Source organism: Lampetra fluviatilis, chromosome 21 (genome assembly GCF_964198595.1).
Source record: "Lampetra fluviatilis chromosome 21, kcLamFluv1.1, whole genome shotgun sequence".
In the NCBI taxonomy this organism is placed as follows: domain Eukaryota; kingdom Metazoa; phylum Chordata; class Hyperoartia; order Petromyzontiformes; family Petromyzontidae; genus Lampetra; species Lampetra fluviatilis.
The window spans coordinates 9,764,068-9,779,745 of NC_136295.1; the positions used below are offsets into that span (position 1 = coordinate 9,764,068).

Consider the following 15,678-nt stretch of genomic DNA (forward strand, 5'->3'; position numbering starts at 1 on the left):
ATAGGATGAACTTTGAGATGTTAAAGGACACGGGGTGACCAACAAAGTCTGAATTAGTCTGTAATAAGGTAGGCACTGATAAGGGATTGACAGGTATGCAGTGGTAGTGTATAGTGTAGTGTATAGTGGAGTGTATAGTGTAGTGTATAGTGTAGTGTATAGGATGAACTTTGAGATGTTAAAGGGCAAGGGGGTGACCAACAAAGTCTGAATTTGTCCGTAATAGGGTCGGCACTGATAAGAGATTGACATTGTGTAAGTAATAAAGGCCCCCCTCCCCTCGATCTTTCCCCAAAGAGTGATCGGCCAGCCCACCAAACCCAATTCCCATCATTGCCGTCCACCACTTGGAGGCGCCACTGCACCTCCAAATCACTCTCCTCTCTCGTCTCTGTTGATCGCTGCTTGCGTCCAGTTCCGAGGGGCGTTGGTGGTGCACTTTCACACACGGGAACGACACGGACACACACAACACAAACACACGGACACTGTGACTCCCCCCAACAGATTGGGGTGGTGTGGGGCAGAAGCGTGGGTTAAAGAGGACGGAGGAAAACCTCGCAAACAAAAGGAGGAGCCACTGGTTAAGGGAGTCCATCGATTGACCGAACCCATTGCGAGCAACGCAACGTAAAAACAGTCGGCGTACATTAACGCAACACACACACACGGTAAAAAAAAAAACCCCACAAAATAGAAATATTTGTAGTCATCATTTAGGTGCAAAATGCCGGAGAAGAGGCAATTCGAGAGGTTGCCGACGGATGTGGTGCCCAAGAACTACGAGCTCGTCCTCAAGCCCGACCTGGCCGAGTTCACGTTCGAAGGCAAGGAGGCGATCGATGTCGAGGTAAAGAGGAGCACCACCACCAACCACAACAACAACCACCACAACAACACCAACCACAACAACACCAACCACAACAACACCAACCACAACAACACCAACCACAACAACACCAACCACAACAACAACCACCACAACAACACCAACCACAACAACACCAACCACAACAACACCAACCACAACAACACCAACCACAACCACAACAACAACAACCAGCAGCAGCCTCGACACAACCACCACCATCCTCGTCGCTGACCATCGCCACGCCGATCTTTGAATCTTTTATTTCTGCGTACAGTGTCCACTGTGTGTGTGTATATATATACAACTGTACTATATATACACACAACTACTGCAGTCTTATAAATATGTATAAATGTTTGGTGGCTTTCGAGGCGCTCAACGCTCTAACGTGTAAACGTGGGTTGTGGTATTGTTAACGCGTGGGTTGTGTTATTGTTAATGTGTTGTGGTATTGTTAACCTGTTGTGTTATTGTTAACGCGTGGGTTGTGTTATTGTTAATGTGTTGTGGTATTGTTAACCTGTTGTGTTATTGTTAACGCGTGGGTTGTGTTATTGTTAATGTGTTGTGGTATTGTTAACCTGTTGTGTTATTGTTAACGCGTGGGTTGTGTTATTGTTAATGTGTTGTGGTATTGTTAACCTGTTGTGGTATTGTTAACGTGTGTGGTATTGTTAACCTGTTGTGTTATTGTTAATGTGTTGTGTTATTGTTAATGTGTGTGGTATTGTTAACGTGTGTGGTATTGTTAATGTGTGTGTTATTGTTAATGTGTTGTGTTATTGTTAATGTGTTGTGGTATTGTTAACGTGTGTGGTATTGTTAACCTGTTGTGTTATTGTTAATGTGTTGTGTTATTGTTAACGTGTGTGGTATTGTTAATGTGTGTGGTATTGTTAATGTGTGTGTTATTGTTAACGTGTGTGTTATTGTTAACGTGTGTGGTATTGTTAATGTGTGTGGTATTGTTAACGTGTGTGGTATTGTTAATGTGTGTGGTATTGTTAACGTGTGTGGTATTGTTAACGTGTGTGGTATTGTTAACGTGTGTTGTATTGTTAACGTGTGTGGTATTGTTAATGTGTGTGGTATTGTTAACGTGTGTGGTATTGTTAACCTGTTGTGTTATTGTTAATGTGTTGTGGTATTGTTAACGTGTGTGGTATTGTTAACGTGTGTGGTATTGTTAATGTGTGTGTTATTGTTAACGTGTGTGGTATTGTTAACGTGTGTGGTATTGTTAACCTGTTGTGTTATTGTTAATGTGTTGTGGTATTGTTAACGTGTGTGGTATTGTTAACGTGTGTGGTATTGTTAATGTGTGTGGTATTGTTAACGTGTGTGGTATTGTTAACCTGTTGTGTTATTGTTAATGTGTTGTGGTATTGTTAACGTGTGTGGTATTGTTAACGTGTGTGGTATTGTTAACGTGTGTGGTATTGTTAATGTGTGTGTTATTGTTAACGTGTGTGGTATTGTTAACGTGTGTGGTATTGTTAATGTGTGTGGTATTGTTAACGTGTGTTGTATTGTTAACGTGTGTGGTATTGTTAATGTGTGTGGTATTGTTAACGTGTGTTGTATTGTTAATGTGTGTGGTATTGTTAACGTGTGTGGTATTGTTAACGTGTGTGGTATTGTTAATGTGTGTGGTATTGTTAACGTGTGTTGTATTGTTAACGTGTGTGGTATTGTTAACGTGTGTGGTATTGTTAACGTGTGTTGTATTGTTAACCTGTTGTGTTATTGTTAACGTGTGTGGTATTGTTAACGTGTGTGGTATTGTTAACGTGTGTGGTATTGTTAACGTGTGTGGTATTGTTAATGTGTTGTGGTATTGTTAACGTGTGTTGTATTGTTAACCTGTTGTGGTATTGTTAACCTGTTGTGGTATTGTTAACGCGTGTGTTGTATTGTTAACGCGTGTGTTGCATTATAACCATCGTGGTGTGTTGTACTCCAGCTATCGTGTGTATTACTATTAAACTTGTGTGTTGTATTGTTATTCACTTGTACTATTAAACTTGTGTGTTGTATTGTTATTATTATTCACTTGCTTATGTTGTATTAGTGTGTGTTGCATTATTCACAACAATACTTCATCTGGCATACATTAGCAATGCATGAAATGTATTGTCTGCGTTGTATTCACTATATGTGCGTGTTTATATCTTCCTGTGTGTTTAAGTTGTGATTATGCAGTATGATTTGGAGTTTTCCAAATCATGATTTGGAGTTTTCCAAATCATACTGCATAATCACAACTTAAACACACTCCAAATCATACTGTGTATAAGGCGTCTTATTCTACGTGGTTTCATATTTGCTGTCTCAAGCACAATGCATTACTTACAATTACGCCACTTACAATGTAATACATAATAATACACAATCTCACAAACTTGTATGGGAATGGACCCAGTTTAACAAAGTTACATTTCTTATTTTGCTTGACATCTCTGTTTTTTTTAAGAAACAGACACCCAAAGCATGTCTCAACGTGGATACATGACTTAGTGCCCTTACAATGTTATAACACGTATTTAATCTGTTAGTAAACACCAGCTTATATAATGTTCGTGGTCTCTAACTTCATGGTTGCTTAGTTGTCTAACGAGTCATTATTGAAACCTTTTAAAACGGATGTAACAAGTGTTGAATGTTATACTTCCTTGTTTTTTATTTCATTAATTTCTAAGTTCAAAATAGTACTGTACATGGTTTTAGTGTGTTGCTATATATTGAACTATAGATTTGACGTGTGAGTAGTTCGTTGGTTATGGATAATAGTCAATACTTTTGTTGGAATTTAAATAAGAGACGTAGTTATTGGCATTGGCATGTGAATACAACTACTGCAATAAGTAAACACTTAACAAGTTTGCCTCTGTATCGCCGAATGGAATGATTAGAGTCAAGTTTCTAATAACTCGAACCTTTATAAACATTAAAGTGTCTTAGCAAATCTGCTTGCCTTGTCCGAACATTTTAAAGTTGTACAAACTGTGGATCACAAAGTTGTGGTCATGTTTTTCATTTCAAGTATTTGAACGTTTTTTCTCCCTTTCAAATAACAGGAATTGAAAGCGTTCACCATCACAATACAGTAAAGCTGATGCTATTCATATAGATTTATGAGATAAGCATATTTGTTTAAACCAAAAGTGTACAATGAGTGTTCATGGTACAACTTTATCCAAATCCATGGTGATAAGATAATTAACAGACTACGTGTTATCCATCACTGCACACACAACCACAATTCCCCCACATTCAATACTATTTGCCTACTGTACTATTGTGTTAAAGTATATTTTTCTATCTCCACTTGGAACTGCACCGTGAACATTTTTTTTTAAACTGCAAACTTTACGATTTTAAGGACATTCATAATGTAAACTACGTTATAACACTGTACATGGGTTCACACAGTGACATATAATAGCATGGTTGGTTATGGGCCCTATAATACAAGGAAGTAAATGGGGGGATCCCCATTTCAACTTCTTACACCCCCCATTAACGTGGACACCAATGCTTTGGTGGGCCCCAGTTGTCGAGCTGCGGTTCCCAACGCACTCGAAACACACAGACTGTCTGCAACAAGGGATAGCTTATGCCACTGTTTGGAATATAAAAAAGCCAGACATTTTGCAAGGCGCGCTAACACATTCCTGCGGAGGGAGCTGGTAGGAACGTTGGGTTGCTCGGTCAATGGCCACGGTCAACGGCGGCGTGGTGTATTCCGCAAATATGGCCGACTGTGAGGGCGGGCACAAGCCGGCGTGAGTAGGTTAAACGTTGAGTTTTATAAGGGCACCACGGGGTGACCAGCCCCTCCCCACCCATCCCTATCCCTCCCACCCAGCCCCTCCCCACCCAGCCCCATCCCTCCCACCCCCCACCCAGCCCCACCCCCACCCAGCCCCACCCAGCCACTCCCCACCCAGCCCCTCCCCACCCTCCCCTCTCCACCCAGCCCCACCCTCCCACTTTTGGATGCAGGACGGACGGACACAATAATCCCCTGTGGGCTGGTGTAACCAGGAGGTTCTTACCAGTATAAACTCTCTTGTTTTTCTCTCCCCATCCACCCTCATTACTGCACCCCTCCCCACCCCCGCATTCCGAAGGTGAAGCAGTCTACTGGACAGATTGTCATGAACTGTGCTGATATTGACATTATCAGTGCAAGCTTCTGCCATCAAGGTGGAAAAGGTATTTGCAAAATTTCACTTTTTTTTTATTAAAGAGTGACAGCACTGGGGATGTTGAGGGGGTGTGTAGGCTGTATGTGTGTGTTTGTGTTTGCACGTGTAATGCCTGTTTTACTTGGCAATACGAAACCAAGTATCCGAATGAGCAAAGACCCGAGGCACTTGCATCACATCACCATAGGTTAAAAGCCAGAGTCACATACTTCATTCACTGGGGATTCCAGTAAGCTTGATAAATTGCTTTTTCGAATCAAAATGTATTATTCGTATACGTGTATAAACTTTCATCAGCTGCGTTTTATCCACTGCTAGATAAAGGGCTGCCAAAAGTGACACTATTCATGATCCTGCGATGCCACTATCCATTTTTTGTCCTGCCACATGAGTTATTCTCATGACTCCATGCTCCGTGGTGGTTGTCTCAATGGTTGCAATCCCTCCCCTGGCTGCTACTCCATTACCAGTCTCGTCCTTTGGCACTGAAGCCTTTTGGCCAATGTTATGCAGATAATGGCTCAGACTTTTGTTTGGTCTCTGACCCATGTGACCCTCTTTCTCTTGCTCAGTATAATTCCCCAGCATGCTTCTCTGGTCATGCTTCATATCACACTTTTCAGCTTCTGTTCCATTTTCATTGTGGGTGTGCAAGTTTCTGTGCACAGCAGATATTATGTAGTGATTGTTTGCTAAAACAACAAAAAATTACCCGGAGGGACACGACTATTAAATGCGACCGAATGTGTTATTGAGCAATTTACCTTTTTCCATTTGTTTTATATGTAATGGCTGCTATTGCCATCGGATGCTGTGACTAATTTACTTCAAATGATTATTATGATTCAAATCTCTCCTGTTGATTTCCCCCCCCAAAAAATAGTTGGCAATGAATAGCACTTACACGTATTATAATGTCAATTGAAAACCAGTAATTTTCTAAACGTAGCTCTCAGCTGTGTTTTTGGGACATTATTGTTCTCGGACATCAAGTGCTTGCTCCGGAAGAAATACTGAATAGTGTACTCAGAACTGAAATGTCCAACATCGCGCTGAACAATACGTAGTGCAACCTGAAAATAGCCACGAAAACTTAAGCATTACATTTCTAAACACTTTCCCAAAGCCATACACTAACAGACAGCTGAACTATGGGGCATTGTGTTTATGCTCGGGTTTGACAAAAACAAATCTTCCTAAATTCGTATTCCAGCTGCTCTGTCGTTTGTTAGGTGCACTTAATGCTGTAATGTGTTCAGTAATTTTCCGTATTGCTCTTGCTAAGTTTATTGGACTCTAATGGTAGTAATATACTGAACTTTGGGCTTCTTGTTTTTCCTTCATGTTGGAAATTGCAATAAATCACTCAGTGCAGTCATGTGTTCCATGTTATTATGAAAAAAATTGCTTCCTAAAATTTATCGCTGGTTTAAAAATGTTTCCACTTCTGCCAACTGAGATTATGCGTTAAACTCAAAATCTATTGTTCTGCTTTGCTCATGCTATATTCATCTTTGATAAGATTAAAACTGCGTATTTGATCTCACCAGATAATGCTTATCTGTATTTTATATAATTGTACTTAATACATGCATGGCCCTTTGTTAATTCACTCATGAAAGTCTCGCCACACCGTGTCGGTCGTTGGGGTGGTCTGACCATACTTCAATGCTGGTTAGTGTGTGTTGGTGAAGTGGGGGCCAAAGGTTGGCTTAAATATCACTCGCCACTGATGTTAGTCATGGTCGGTGTCAGATAATGTTTCCCCTCTGAATATTTGTTCCCCCAGAAAATATTGGTTCCCCTTCTGAGTATGTAAAGCCCAGTTTATATAACAATCTTTCTTTGCATGTAACTCTATGTCCTTGCATTTTAAACTAAAAGCAACATTTTAGACCACTTTTCTAACTTATTTGTGAAACAGGAGCTCCACCTGCATGCATTTTTATAATGGACCACAATGAATATGACACAGCCCACTGATGACAACTATTATCCATTACCCTCAGGATACAAATATTCGCCACATATTACATGTGTTCTTGGGGCAACAAATATCTCTGAGCTGATATTTGTAGACACACCGGGAATCAAACTCTGGTCGCTGAGTGCATAGGGTTCATAGCGCCATGGTTTAATAACGACTGCATTACAACATACCATCTTCATCTCCCCTTATTGACTACTATATTTACCCAAGAATGTCAGTGTGTAACGCGCGTGACGTCACTCCACGTCGACCAGGCCCCCTCATTAATAGTCATGAACAGTATCGTAAAGCTTTCGTGACTGCAGGAATTGGTATTCTTTGGGTTTTTCGGTAAAGTCACGTAGATAGGTTTAAAGAAATAACAAAATTAACAAAAAACTACGACGTTTCGATCGCAACACAAGCGGTCGTCATCAGGAAAAGGGGGGTTAGCTTCTAAAGACAACTGTTTATAAAGGTTTGAAATGGGCGTAGTCCAAATGTCAGCAGCCAATGTTAATGTAAGTGATGGTCAGCGACTGCGGCGGTGGTGGGTATTCTACCAATCAAAGAGCTGCCAGGTAAACATTAGCATGCTAATGTAAGATCGCCAAGTATCTTCCACGGTGAGCGCGTGCCAAAGTGGCTATGTTAACATATGCTAGTGGTGGAAAACCCACCACCGCCGCAGTTGCTGACCACCACTTACATTAACATTGGCTGCTGACATTTGGGCTACACCCATTTCAATCCTTTATAAACAGTTGTCTTCAGACGCTAACCCCCCTTTTCCTGCTGACGACCGCTTGTGTTGCGATCGAAACGTCGTAGTTTTTTGTTATTTTTGTTATTTCTTTGAACCTATCTATATGTGACTTTACCGACAAACCCAAAGAATAATCATGAACAGGTTACGTGCTCCACATGGACCCGGCCTTCAATAATCATGAGCAGGTAACATCACTGCACATAGAACAATAATCATGAACAGGTGGGGTCCTCCACATGGACATGGACCCCCCCCCCCCCGTCATTAATAATCATGTCGGGTGACAGCACGCCACATCGAACAGCCCCCCTCATTAATAATCATAACCAGGTGACGTCCTCCAATTGGACCCCCCCAACATTAATAATCATGAGTGGGTAACGTCACTCGAAATGGGGGTGGGGGGGGCGCCTCCTCCCCCCTCCTCGGCGTCAACTTACAACCCTCACTACAAAGGCAGAAGCCTCACGTCACGTGGTCTCCGTATTGCGCTTGAGACATAGAAGTAAAAAGGACGTCACGATGAACAAGGGATTATAACCTTCAAATGAAATAAGTCTGTGTTACCGCGCCCTTACAAACTGCACACACGAATTGATGCAATGAATATCACGTCGAGGTCTGATTTTTGTTTGCAAGTTTCAGATTTACTGCAATATACCTGTCCTTGGATGGGCAAAAGGCTAGTCTATAGTAATGAAATAAAATATTCGGTCATGTTGACTCTCCTGAGAGATTGAAAAATGTATTAAATTACTAAGCCAGATATGTCCACACTATCTTGCAATATTACCACCTGCTAATGCTCTACGAGTCACACATCTGACACAGCCTAGCATTATCTCGTTCACCAGTTGTTGCAAAGGTTCACTGGGTTCAAGTTAGTGGTGTTTTTTAAAATTAATATTACAGGTGTTATAAACTGTAAATGTAAGGGCCTCCTGCTTCATCGTGGACATGAAAGATCCTGTGATGTCATCCGTAAGCTTAGGCCACTGTGTGCCGGCATCATGGTCCAAATTTTGAAAATCACCAGCAAATTACTCAATTGGAATTATGCTTAGCAGCCAGTGCCCCTTCCTGTGAAAACTTGGCAACTCCCTACTGAAAAATGCATAGTACTCGATGAGGCTTTTCTGGATATTAAACATCATAAGAAAACACAAAGAATATACATTTTTCCATTACCACATCTGATAAAGCACTGCTTTTTATGTGCCTTGACTATGTATTCCTGTTCACAAACGTTGGATAAATACCAGAGACATACTTTAGCCTCAAGTGTAGCCATTTTATAATTGTTAAATTGTGTTACGTGTAACTCCAATTATTGTTTTTCTTTTACTGAATGCCAAGCTGCTGAAAATGTTCCAACAGTTTTCTGCTTTTATACAGTCTCTTTCTCATGCCAAATTTGGAAGTAAGCCTGTAGATTCACTTTCACTCCCTTTACAAACAAAAATAATACTTTCCAGATATGTATTTCTCATGCAACTTGTTTCAAGTGCAGCGTGGGCTCTGCTGCCTGTCCGAGTACATTCCTGCAATTGCTAACTTGAGGCCAACATTTTTAAAAAATCTATTTGACTTTAATCGAAAGTGCAATCATGCAAGGCCTCTTGAGGATAAGTATAGGTACACACTGTCCAGTGGAGAACACTGCCCTCATCACATCACTGCTATGCCTTTTTTTTGTAAAGCCTGAGCTCCTGTAGATGTGGCTCCCAACTCTAGCACTTTGCACTTCCATTTGTGCACATGTTCACACCTTTTATATACCAGACACTGCAAAGTTGTGTCATGTATTGTAATGATCAGTCACATTTCACTTCTGCTGTTTTCCCACAAAAAGTAGTGTCATGTGGCATCGGGTGATGTCACATGCGGCTAAAGTTGTGAAATATATTACATATTTGAAAATCCCAAATATTGGAAATTTTCCTTAAAATTCCAACATTTTTCAATCTAAAACTCATGCATAACAAGTACTGTAACTGTACCTATAACCAAGTCAACCGGAATGCGACTGATCCCATCAGAGCTCGGAAGATTAGTAGAGTTGAGCCTGGATCGCGCTTGGATGGGTGACCATGAATAAAACAGGTTTAGTAGGCATTGTGGATGATAGAGGGCAGTGCACAAAAAGCCATTGTTCTGTACACCCCGCCCACCACCCTACCTTCACCACCCTACCTTCACCACCCTACCTTCACCACCCTCAATATAATCAGTGTGACCAATTACAATGAAATAATGCTCACTGCTGCCTGCACGGCAGGAGGAGCCCTCATCCAGCAATGGATCGATAAATGAGCTGCACATCCACTGTAGAGTTGAGCCTGAATTAGCACGGTTGGCTACATATGGTGCGAAAGAAGTTCTACACATATACTTACATCTGTACGTGTATTTCAGATATCGGTGCTTTTAGAGATTATCTAAATCCAAATTGTATTGTAAATTGTATTTCACGTATATTATTTGTTTTATTGGGGTGGGTCTTACGAGAGACAATGGATACATCATATGCATAGCTCATAATGAAACAATTGTCTTAGCGCTACCATTTGAGCACTTGTTTAGAACAACACACAGGTGGCTGGTGACCAGTGCCATTCTATCCTTCACAAATATTTGAAAACTTGAACCTCAGTCCTGTGAGAATAAGGCATTTTAAAGTATAGAGGATTCTTGAACTTGCAAAAAAAACTCCCTTTAGTGGAGGGCAGTGGTTTGAGCAAGCAGTTGCAAGGCTGCAGCTTTACCTACCAAAATATTTCAGTGGGGAACATTATTTTTCGTAAATTATTTTACTTAAAAAAGTGTTATGACAAGTTATTGCCGATCATCAGAATCGCAAAGTCGAATGAAAATCGTTGGTCGTGGCTCCACAAGTTGAGTAATGGCCAGCGCCGGAATTGCTGATGTGTTTTCATTATACAGTGCGATATTTATTTCCAGAGTATACGCAATAGGTTCAAACACTAGATTATGCCAGACTGATTGCAAAGTAGACATTGCGTGCCAAAGTGCCCCATTAAGCAGAGCACGCTTAAATTTATAAATTGCATCTCACATGCAGCATGTGTAAGCATATACTGGACAGAGTAGATAACAGATTAAATATTGCTTATTATATTTTATGTTCAGTTAGCCCATGAACAGATTTTTTTGTAAATTTATTACTCTAGATTGTGTGTTATGTCTTTTAGTACAATAAAGGAAGTTTTTGTGAATATTTTTAACTTGTTTGCCCGTCAAAGGATTGGTGTATTTTGCAGTAAATCTGAAATATTCAATAGAAAAAATGTTCAGCTCATGATTATTGAGTGGGGTGGGGTTGCCCCATGTGGAGTGACGTCACCCGATAATGGTTATTGTGGAGGGGATCGGCATGTTGGAGTGACGTCACCCGCTAATGGTTATTGGGGAGGGGTGCGGCATGTGGAGTGACGTCACCCGCTCATGATTATTAATGAGTGGGGCGGGGTTGCCCCATGTGGTGTGACGTCACCCGTTAATGGTGATTGTGGAGGGGTGCGGCATGTGGAGTGTGTTAGTGTAAATTTCCACGCGGGTATGAATATTAATGAAGGGGGGGGGGCTCTTTTGTAGTGACGTCACGCACGGGACACATTTTTGGCTTATTATAGTAGTACGATAATACAGTGCACAACAATTCGCCTGCTATTCAAGCACAGGAAAATGTGAATCATCGATTGTAAGATACGTCTTTTTTTGGAAATCTGTTTCCGTTATGTCCAAGACCTCCGCCTATAGCTCTTTACAAAACAAATGGATTACCAATGCACCTCCTTTACGACAATCACTTAGCCACGCATATTTGCATTGAGCAAATTGCTGCAAAGCATGTTCAGCATGCATGTGCGCGAGGCTTTGAACATAATGTGCCCCATTTAAAGGAAACCGTTGAGCAACACAGGGGTTGGTTTCGGCTATGCGAAGGTCTGATTCGGTTTAGCACTGCCAAATCCCTGCCTGGCCCGGAGATCTTTAGTGATTCAGATCACAGCATTAGAAATTATTGAATACGTATTGGCAATTGCTGTTTGTGTGTTTTGTTTTGTGTACAGGCTTCCCATTTCCAGCCCTGACTTTGCAAAGGTCTGGTAACCAATGATATTCTGTATATTTTGGTATTTTTCTTATTTAAATTGTTTGTGCAGTAGCACCTTGTCATACTTTGGTTGCTGAACAAATTGCTGGTCAAAGACATTATTAATGTTTTAGTGAAAAACCTTGTCCCCATTGGACAGTGCCTTATTGTTTGATTTACTGCCAATTGATGTGGTTTTGGATGGTGTGTTTGTTTATTGGCTCTTCCCCGCTGCCAAGCTAATCTAATTTGTTTTCTGCAACTTGTTATGGAATCATCCAGTGCAACAATGGTTAGCCACACTTGTTATTAAATCTTGAGCCATGTTCCTTCCCTTGCCTGCATGTTTTGTAGCTTAAATAAAAGAAATGCATGCCATAGCCTCCCCATCCAGGCTTTAAGAAGAGGTATTTTGTTCAATTAAAATAATGTGTTGTTCTCATCTGTTCTGAGTAGGCAATTTGCTCTGAGTCCTGAGCACTGCTTCCTAGTGGGACAAAATAACCACATTTCTGGCATGCAGTACAGTGTACAGTGCAGCACTGTAAATAAACCAGTTTTTTTCCTGTGCACTTTCAAGCGAAAGCGCCTCCTTCTTTGCAATGGCTGTTGACACTTGATTCATTTCCTCGTTTAAAAAAACACCCATCCTCGCCATTCTTGGCTGTGCCTTTTTTGTTGTTGTCATTTGCACAGAAATCAACGCGTCTGGGTTTAACTATGAGAATCAAGATGAGCGAGTGACTTTGTCCTTTCCCTCTGCCCTGGAGCCAGGTAAAAATAAAACGTGTCAATACTCATTGTAACGCATGCCTTCATCACCCAACATTCGGTGAGCAGTACAGGTTAGCTTCATTAAACCACATCGGTGCATGTCACTGTTTCTGTATGGTACCTTTCGATGGAGTTGTATTTAGGTGCTATGTAAAAACACAAATTTATTCTTCAATAGAATTTTCACCCCAAATCTTGACAATTCGTGAATCTTAATAAGTCAGCAAATTCTAGGGAGGAGAGAATAGTTACATGCATGCTTTTACATGGTATTAATTTGTTAAATATCTTTTTAGGTTGGTGATGACACAGTTTTGGCTATCTTGGCATGCTCTACAAAAGCACGCCTCGGTAAATTTGTTAATGCTGAGTTGGCATATGTAAAGTCCCTTTCACATAATGTCATGCTTAGCAATGCCTTCTACAAAATCCCATGCTTGGAAATGTTCTAACAGCTCATGGCACTTGAAAATGTCAAACATTTTTGCAAGACATGCATATGCATCTATTTGATGAATAATATATTTATTTTGAATATTGGCCCAACAAATGTGTAAATAACACTGCATTAAAGGAAAATAGTATATATATCATATGCAATATGTGTTGAACAACAGGTCTTTATCCTCACAGAGAGATTTTGTTATTTATAGTTACGCACCACTGCCTAAGGCAGTATCACAAAACAAGCTGCAATTTTAACACCGTGGTGTATATAGCGCCTCTAGCGCTTCAAATCGAATGCAAAGAATCGTTTTTAATCGATTAATCGTTATGTGCCTAATTCTCTCTGTGCATAGTTTTTCTGCTGCTGTCACACATTTTGTTGTATACCCTTTGGACCGTCTCCACGAGCAGGACCCGGGAAGCTGAAGCTGGAGTTTGTTGGGGAGTTGAACGACAAACTCAGAGGCTTTTACCGGAGCAAATATGTGGCCCGCTCAGGAGAAATACGCTTTGCTGCCGTCACCCAGTTTGAGGTGAGCTCCCAGCAGTCTAACAAGAAGCTACAGCGTCTCCTCGAAACAACGTTGGTGGATATACCATGTCCTGCATTTGATGGGGTTTTTGGGGGACCGCTAGAAATATAAACGAAAATGTTTCAAAATAGACAGTCGCACTTCCGAAGCTTAGATATTGCAGTCTGCAATGAAATGCTGATTTGTCCTTAGCTTCGCATGCTATGTTGAAAATTCATGCAACGTGCAGTCCCAATGGACCTTACTGTGCAGTAACTACTGCAACATTGGAAAATATACGTTCCACAATTAGCTGGTGATTTTCGGTGGTTTCAGCACTATTTTTTTTTTATTTTCAGCTTGACATGTTAAAATGTTCAATACAGCATTGCAAGCTTTACGTCGATGGGCTAAGATTTTATTTTCATGGAAATATTGGGGTTTTGTTAAGAAAATGTATGTACGGTGGCACTCAACCCCTGAATTGGCCTGGTATTTTGAGGCCACACTGTATCTAGCAGGGTGATGGTATTGCAACATAGCATATCTACAGATATATTTAGACACTTGAATTCCTGCATTTATTATATTTTTTATTCCAACACTGCATACATATTCATATTCTTACTGTCTGCAAATGCTAAATATTCAGTCATGTTGTCTTGGAGGTGAGTAGACTATCAAAGGGGGCACGGAAAGCCATAACAACTCTTTGAGTTTTTAATTAAGGTTGCAAGCTCAAATTATATTTGGGAAACAGTGGTTCAACAATGCACTATGAACCAAGTGATCATACCCAGCCAAAGCTAACAGCAGTGGACACTTAATTGCACCAAGCATGGTTCTTATGCGTTATTAGCACTTCGATTTGTAGTGCACAGGAGGCACGGTATAAGTAATAAATTATTATTATAATCTGTTTTCATCTCTATGTAGATAAGCTGCTGCTGTTTTAGTTTTCTGACCTGGTACGTGTGTGTATGTGTGTTGCGCAGCCAACGGATGCACGGAGAGCATTTCCCTGCTGGGATGAGCCAGCTATCAAGGCGACCTTTGACCTGTCCCTTATCGTGCCCCGTGACCGCGTAGCATTGTCCAATATGGTAGGAGAGGGTAATCACTCAACCATCCATCTTGTCCATCCATCCATCTTTCTGCATGGGCACTGCTTACAGCGACGCCCTTCACGACAGCATTTATTTTCGCTGCGATGACACGCTTTGCTGCTATATATATACATGGCCATCTGGGATGCATTGCTCGCCTTTTTTCAACATGCTCACCCCCTGCGGTAGACTTGAGAGAGCAGATGTAAAATTGCAATGGCCATGGCCAGTGTTAACTAAGGCAAGGTGCCCAAAGGGGCCTAGTGAGCAGGGGGCGAGAGTGCAGCTTGGGTCAGGGAGGATGGTGGCGAGTCCTAAGCAAGTTCCTAGCAGCCAATGGAATCGCGGCTCGCTGATTATTGAAAACAGCTGCAATGCCACACACCCCATTTCATGTAGGCTGTTGTCAGCAAGCTTTGCTTTCCATTACCCTTACAGCCACTGGCCTGACATCTCGGCAGGCATATTTCTTCCATGAACCATTTTATGTAAAAAATATATAGTATGACATAGCAAAAAATAAATGGTTTTATGTCAGGCCTCAAAACATGGTTCTTTCACCAGGAATTTTCAAAGTGAGCGTGGATTACAAAATTGAATGATGTAAATGGTCGAATGCTGTGTGTTTCATATTTGAGTGCAGTATGATGGTAGGGTCGCTATGAACTTGGCCACTTAAGTTAGATTCCTGGCCAAAGTTAACATCTGTGGCAAGTGATATCTGAAACGGTCCTGGTTCCCCTTTCACCAATTCACACAGATTAGCATGGTCAAGCATGGAAAAAAACAAAAACCTCATGACCAACACGGCATGGCGAGGCTTTAATCCAGCAGTGGATTGACCAAGTTCTGTGAAGTAATGATGACGTATACACTATGCTTATTTTAAGATGCCTCAGTAA

General features: G+C 41.1%; 1 protein-coding gene across 1 annotated transcript in view; it reads left to right on the forward strand.

Annotated features, from left to right (window-relative positions):
- Positions 1–375: 375 nt before the first annotated feature.
- LOC144938214 (puromycin-sensitive aminopeptidase-like) overlaps positions 376–15,678 on the forward strand; it is a 39,105-nt gene continuing 23,802 nt past the window's right edge. Inside the window, exons 1-5 of the mRNA XM_078866030.1 lie at positions 376–850; positions 5,005–5,089; positions 12,634–12,711; positions 13,570–13,691; positions 14,666–14,773. Of these exons, the coding sequence (XP_078722156.1) occupies positions 728–850; positions 5,005–5,089; positions 12,634–12,711; positions 13,570–13,691; positions 14,666–14,773 (516 nt within the window). The 5' untranslated portion in view covers positions 376–727. The remainder of the gene's footprint in view (positions 851–5,004; positions 5,090–12,633; positions 12,712–13,569; positions 13,692–14,665; positions 14,774–15,678) is intronic.